Genomic DNA, 7,207 nt, shown 5'->3' with positions numbered 1-7,207 from the left:
CTCTTTCAAGTCAACAGCACACTTTGAATGGGGAGGACAAGTTACCTCAAACTTTGCTCTATTGGGATCCCCTGACTAGTAAGGAGTCCAATAGATTGCCTTCTGATGCAGTTTATCAAGCTTCATTTGGACTTGTTTACAGAGGGGTCCTTGGCTCTTAGCAATCAATGCCTGTGTCTTCACCATCTTGCTAGTGATATACATCCTTACCCCTTCAAGCATTGTAATTATGGGCTTGCCCCTATATTTGAGGATTGCCCCATTGAACTGCTCACACATATTGGACGTGACTGCCTGATTCTTGCATACAGTGTCAAAGGCTGACCTACTCCGCCTATCAGCAGGGATGTCATTCAGCCATTTTGCAGCATCCTTATTCAGCCTGTCAAACACCATCATTGCTTCAGCAAAATGGCGTTGTGTTGTTGCCTTAGCACAGGCCCAGAATGCTCTTTCATACTTTGGGGTGTTGCTAAATTTCTTAATGAAGTTAGCAAAGATATGTCTGCAACAATATGTATGTGGTACACCATGACAAACTAACTCCAAAGCACTATCCAGTCCCTGCATCAAAAATAAAAGAATTAATGCAAATAAGTTATCAGTAGGAGAACCTAAAGGATGTTATTATATTTCCATGCGAAGGACAAGATTGGTTACCTTTTGTCTATCAGAAATAAAAGTGAACCCCTTCTCCACTGGATCCCCCAGATCATTAACTAGGTTTTCAAGAAACCAAATCCAGTTTTCCTTGTTCTCCACATTCACAATGCTGTATGCTATCACATAAAAAGAGTTGTTCCCATCTTGACTCATAATAGATAGCAATTGTCCACCATAATATCCCTTGAGGAAGCAGCCATCCAAGCCAATCAGGGGTCTACACCCAGTCAAAAAACCCCTTTTGCAAGCTTCCAAACAGATATACATTCTGTAAAACTCATGAGCATATGGTGTATATTGCAAGCCAATAGTTGATCTAGGATTTCTCTTCAATAGCTCATTAGCATAATCACACAACTTTGCATATTGCTCCTTCTCTTGGCCTTCACAGATTTCATGAGCCAATTTCAGAGCCCTAGATACCATGGCATCATTCATCTTTACCTTATACCCGTGGATCATGTAGTCATATGCTACTTGTTCAGTTACATCTGTTTGGATCCTGACAAGTGGGACCAACTTAGGGGCTATCCACTCCCTTGTTGCAAGCTTGTTTGTCATCCTTCTAGCACATGTGTGCTCAGAGTAGAAAGTCTTCACTTGGAAGACTTTACTTCATTTGTTTTTTTAGCATAGTATGGCCCAAGGACATCCATTGCCCTTACCACCCACATCCCTCTCAACACATAAAGCTCTGACCCTCTCATTATCATTTTTCACAAAATCAACTTCCCTCCCAATTGAGATATTCAAATCTCTCACAGCATTCTTGAACTGTTCCAAACTCTCAAACTCCATTGACTTAGTGATAACAACACTGCTTTCATCTTCTGGATTGAAACATGGATACCTGGTTACCTCATTGTCTGAATTTTCATCATGGATTGACTTCATCTCATCTGTTTCATAGCCCTCATATACCTACTCTTCTTCAAGGTTGGCATCAGATTTGGATGCACCAGCAGCAGCACCAGTAGTAGCACTAGTAGCAGATGAGAATGTAGCAGGACCTCTGTATATTCCATCGTAGTGCTTCCTTCCATCTCTTGTGCAAAGTTGAAAGTACTTGCAAACATGTGCTCCCTCTTAGTAGTTGTCTTGTCCTTGAATCTTCCTTTGCTCTTATATCCTCTTTTCTTAATGGATTTTGAGGTAGAATAGCTTGATTTCTCATTGCACTTTCTCTTCATTCTCTTCCTAGACAGTGTGCTTTCTTCACCTCCCTGCACTTTTCCTTCACCTCCTTATACTCCTTCACCTCCACCTGAATCAACTCTTCCATCATCAAACTCCTCTGAATTGTTGTCACCCGGTCCCAGCTTGTAGCTGCTGTCCTCTATGGTGTCATCTTCCTGATCACCTTCCTTTTCCTGATCACATTCTTCTTCCTGATCATCTTCCTGTCCCTGATCATCTTTCTTTCTCTGATCATCATCTTCTTCCTGATCACTTACCTCTCCCTGATCAGCTTCCTCTCCCTAATGACTTTCCTCTTGCATTCTCTTTCTCTCAAGCTCTCGAACCTCATCTAAAGAAATTTCTTCAGGAACATCTACTACATTGTGCTCAAAGTACAAGTGAACCTGTTTACAGGGCCCATTAACTTCTACAAGTATATTAAACAACAATCTTGCATCATCATCACTAGCTAGAGGTTCAAGTCCAACATCCAAATCACTAAAGATTGGATTTTGATAGAAGCAGGCAGTGGGTTTGGTCTTATATGTGTTGCCAAGCATGTCTAAAACCCCTGCAGTAGTGAACTTATCTATGTCTTCGTCATTCTTCACTTCCACAACACCACCTTCATATCACAAAATGGGGTCTCTAACAAACTTTCCCCCATGATGCATAACCACATCAGCTGTCCCAAACGTGCTTCCACTGCCAGAGACCACAGAAAACCAAAACTTAGAAAACCCCCCTTTTTGTTTTGATAGCCAAAGTAGTGTCTCAACTCTGATAATTGGAATGCGTAAACAGTAACCAAACTGTAATGCATGTTCCGATCATCAACAAAAATGTCATCTTTTTGCTTAAAACAATAGCCTGTCATAGTTAGCAGGAGACATACCTCGGCTCACGGACGAATCTGAAGTCTCCATCCATGATCAGGACGAAACAAAGAGAGAGCTCAGAGAGAGCGAAACTGATCTTTCTCCAAGAGAAAACAACAACGCTTAGCTCGCGCTTGGAGGGTGTTATGAGAGAGAGAGAGTGAGTGAGAGAGAGAGCGGGAGAGCAGGAGTAATGAACCAGAGACGAGAGTAAAGTGATAAAAGAGAAGACAAAAAAAAGGGAATAAATTAAGGCAGTTTCAAATTTGACAGTAAATTGAACAGTTACATAGAAGGATGATATTGATGAATACGATGTTTTCCGTCAAGTGTTAACGATAGATAGGACGGAGGGATGGATTTGATGTTACCAAGGACCAAATTGATGTGATGGAGGACCGAATTGATGTTACCAGGGACGAATTCGATGTGTCCAGGGACGAACTTGATGTGACCAGGGACGAATTCGATGTTACCAGTGACGAATTTGATGTGACCAGGGACGAACTTGATGTTACCAGGTGTCAGCACCCCATTTTGGCTCACTCATTCAAATTACATTATTAGCAATGATCCAAGCCACGACTTGAGCAGAATACAGAAAACGGCTCAACAGAGCAAGAAATCACTATTCATCCTCAAGTTGGCGAAATCAGGCAAATGACACATGCATATGACAGAAGGACTCTAGGGGTCATCAAGAAGCAACAGAGTGACTAGAGAGCTCAACAATGTCCAAAACCGGCATTTCCAGAGTTCACACGAACATGCCTATTTTCCGATAGTTCGCTCGATCATCGGAAGATAGCCAATATTGGACTTCAAAAATCCACTCCAATGCCAAACAGATGAAAAGTGTCCCCAAAGGCATTTTGCAAATCATCTGCTCTATACAGAACAACTTTCTGTATACAGACGACTTTTCAGTGGAAGTCCAAAAATGCAAGTTTCTCGGAGAAAAGTTAATTCCAAATATCAGATGCGGCCATGCCCCACAATCATAATGAGCACGAGTAGTGCTTCATATTGTCTTTTAGAAGCCATACAAACACCCTGAATGACTTCCGAGCGACAAAACGGCCATACCCCTCTTCGGAAGAGCATAACCGGAGACTAGTCTGATGGAATGATGGCAAACGAAGTTCACACCACATTGCCCTGAAAACTCCAGCGGACATTCGCAATTGGGTAAAACAGACAGCAAAACCCTTCACGGTTTCCCGAGTAACCTCTGACGAGCACAGAAGGCCATTTTCAGTGAAAATCCATATCTGGAGGTCCTCTTTGGGGAAACTTGATGCCGGATGCTTACCTTACACAATGCTAGCCTTCTCAAGGCTCAATGTGGAATCGTCGGAATGAATCACACAACTCATCTACACCCCTCGAGCAATGCTTTAAGGGTCTCAGATGCACTTTTCATATCCTTAGAGGCCCAATCTCGGCAAATAGAGATCACAGTGATCTCCGGATCGCCCAAGAAACTCAGAAAACAATATGAGAAATCCAGTTTCGGCCTCCTAGGACATCTCCGGCTCCATATTTGCATTACCGGCTTAAGGGTCAAGTGCCCACGTAATTTGACAATTTATGTCAAAATGACCGACGTGGGATGCAGATACAAGATATGCTGTCAAAAGTGGGTAACCTCGCTCTGATTGCTTAAAAGGAGCAAAACCGGCTTCTGAGCCTCATACAGACATTTGGCAATTTCTCACGGAAAATGCCAATCTCGGACTCTTTAAACTCGTTTCCTCGCGTATATCGATAATTCGACGTTCAATTCAAACCACGAACTTCGAATGCGCGATCAATCGAGACCCGAGCATTTTCCCGGTTTCTCCTCTTCGGTCGTGGGACCCACGGGCTACCCAAGATGAGTCACCCTTTGCTCTAGAAGCTTCTTCTTCCTCTTTAATGCAAGAAACCAACTTGCCCTCTCTTAGCCAAAATATCTTGGAGAGGTTGAAGACAACACTCAATGCTCATCAATGCTCATAAATGCTCTTGGATCATCTTCATCAAGAACACTTGGTCCACATTCATCCTCATCCTCATTAGGCAAATCGAAATTTGCTAATGGGATGCTCAAGTGTGCTTACTTTTGCTTAATTGCCCATTAGCTTTGCCTATAAATAGCCCCAAAGTGATTAACCTAATCACTTCTCCTCTTGCACACTCTCTCCAAGCATTCTCCCTCTAGAAAACCTCTCAAACTCCATAGCCAAAAACACCCAAGAACCAGCAAGCTTCAGCTTTGAAAAACCGAAAAGAAAACATCGAACAAAACCCGAAGTTCTTAAGTTGGAAGCCGGTATTCATCATCCCGACTTAACTTCAAAAATTCTCAAACTCCATGGACCATATGTTTTGGACCCATGGAGTTCATTGGTGAAATTGGTTTTTCCATTTGAAGTCTTTAAATTATTGTTTCAGGTCATTTAGTGCATTTCGGGTGAAGAATAGTCACTCTCGGGTGAACAGTGCCAGCCGCGCGCCAGCCCGCGCGTCCCGCGCGCACGCCCGCGCTCCTGCCCGCGCGCCTCCCGTGCACTCCGGCCGCACTCCCCGTGCACCTAGCTCCCCGAACGTGCATCCTTTGCACCCGAGCATCCTTCCAAGCGTTCTACCGAGTCACCCGACTCTCGAACACTTCCCCGACTCTTTCCTCGTATCCCGAGGCTAGGTAAATCACTCTTGACTTAGAGGAGTTAGGGCTTTTTACATTATTTGCATGGCTATGGAGTAATATGGTGCACAAAGCATGTTCACTTGCAAGACTTCATGTTTATGCACTTTTACATTATATCATGCATGTTTATCCTCGATTAACATGTTAGCATGATGGGAAACGTTTGGATCGACCCTCGGAAGACCTTCCCGACCCGAAATAAGCAAAAGAGCTCTCGGGTTTGCCTCAAGAAGAGGTAACCGAGACTTGGCTTGCTTTCCTCGGGTTAAGAACGGCCTTCTTAGCCCGATCTAAGTTCGATTCCCGAGTCTTCTCGTGTTTTCTTACATGCATGAAGTCGATATTGTTTTATCGATTCCTTAAATAACTTGTGTGTGCATGTTTGCATGTTCGAATGCGTTATTCAAATCATGGCAATACCGATTTTTGTTTAATCGTGTCATTTATAATGTTTGTCGTTTGAGCATGCGAGAAATGATTCGAAACGAGACGGGTAAACCTCGTGGAACCCCATTCGGGCCATGGGACCTCTCGGCTATCTCCAAAGAGAAGTGGCCGAGAGCCTCTTAGACTCGTACGGGTTGCATGAGGCTTCCTCTTCCCGTTTTGAGTCCGTTCTCGGCTTTCGTGTAATTTGCAATTTACATTATCGTCGCAATATCGCATGAAAATGTCTTTTCAAAACAAAGCATGCATGGATTCAGGTATCGATGACTCATTCGGGTCCATTCAGTTACGAGGGTAGTTGCAGTCATTGGACCAAATATCCTCGATCACAATTAATGCATTCGGCATAACCTTAAGCATTAATTCCACGAACGGGTTAATCGGGACGCTCACACGGTTAATTCATTCGATTTAAACAACTTTGCATGAATTGGACATTAATTTGTAACTCGTGTTGACGAATTACAAAAACGGTGTTAATGCCCTTTTCAAAACCCTCATACTTTCAAATACATATTGTGTTGTTGCCCTTTTATGAAAACAAATTTTCAAATCAAGGGCAAGAACATCATTTTGTAATTTGTCGTCATCTTAGCATCGTTTAAGATGTCAGTTGGGTATTCTGTATCAAAATACAATTACTTGACTAATCATTTCACTCGACTTAACCAAACGCTAAAAAATGGTTAGGTGGAACTGTAGGTTCCAAATCTAGAGTCAAAACACGAGTTGGGTTAATTCAGTGGTAATTCAGTGTCACAACACCACATCACTGTAAAAACAATCCACACACACGAAACTTGACTACGGACACCCGATATGTCAGGTTCTCAAACCAAAGCCGAATGCTAAAACATTGGCACACGTTTGTTTGTCTAGGGTAGGATTTGCATGCCAAAATACCCCGGGTTAATAAACTTGCTAATCCATGTACATTCGGTAAATACAAACACATTGTCTGTTATTTACCTGCTGCTTGTTATCCTTCTGCACCTGTTTGCCATGCGGGTCGAGCTTGATCCCTAGGCCGAATAATATTAGGGTTCAACGCCCTAATCATCGAGCACAGGGTCCAACACCCTAATCATCACTCACAGGGTCCAACGCCCTATTCAGTGAGAGCGTGCATTGAATTTCAGTTCTTCGGTCTTTTCCCTAAACTCACGGTGAGTTAGAGCGGAATAATAACCGAACGCGAGTCGACTGGAATTCGGCCATTTGTAATTTGTATTTATTGTTTTCGAGAGCATTGTAAGGATTTTATTTTGTACATTTATTCTGTTAGAATTCCGGTCAGTGAGCGAACGGTCCGAGAGTCGAATTAATCGAATCGGTCTAATGCTCGCCC

At 42.9% G+C, this 7,207-nt stretch overlaps 1 protein-coding gene across 1 annotated transcript; it reads right to left on the bottom strand.

Annotated features, from left to right (window-relative positions):
• Positions 1-1,907: 1,907 nt before the first annotated feature.
• Positions 1,908-2,768, bottom strand: LOC116204220 (histone chaperone ASF1-like). Its single transcript, XM_031536305.1, has 3 exons — positions 2,738-2,768; positions 2,187-2,467; positions 1,908-2,105 (listed from the first exon to the last, which is right to left on the bottom strand). Exons 1-3 carry the CDS (start codon positions 2,766-2,768, stop codon positions 1,908-1,910), a joined length of 510 nt encoding a protein of 169 aa, XP_031392165.1.
• Between the last annotated feature and the right edge of the window lie 4,439 nt (positions 2,769-7,207).

Source organism: Punica granatum, chromosome 1, assembly GCF_007655135.1.
Source record: "Punica granatum isolate Tunisia-2019 chromosome 1, ASM765513v2, whole genome shotgun sequence".
Classification (NCBI taxonomy): domain Eukaryota; kingdom Viridiplantae; phylum Streptophyta; class Magnoliopsida; order Myrtales; family Lythraceae; genus Punica; species Punica granatum.
This window is presented reverse-complemented; position numbering and strand designations above follow the sequence as displayed.

Excerpts from the sequence above, each read along its gene's own strand:
- LOC116204220 (XM_031536305.1), bottom strand. The coding sequence starts at position 2,768 with ATGGAGACTTCAGATTCGTCCGTGAGCCGAG. Across the intron at positions 2,468-2,737 it reads AGATTCGTCCGTGAGCCGAG|GTGGTGTTGTGGAAGTGAAG; the intron begins GTATGTCTCCTG and ends TGTGATATGAAG. Across the intron at positions 2,106-2,186 it reads AAGAAATTTCTTTAGATGAG|GAAGAAGATGATGATCAGAG; the intron begins GTTCGAGAGCTT and ends GTAAGTGATCAG.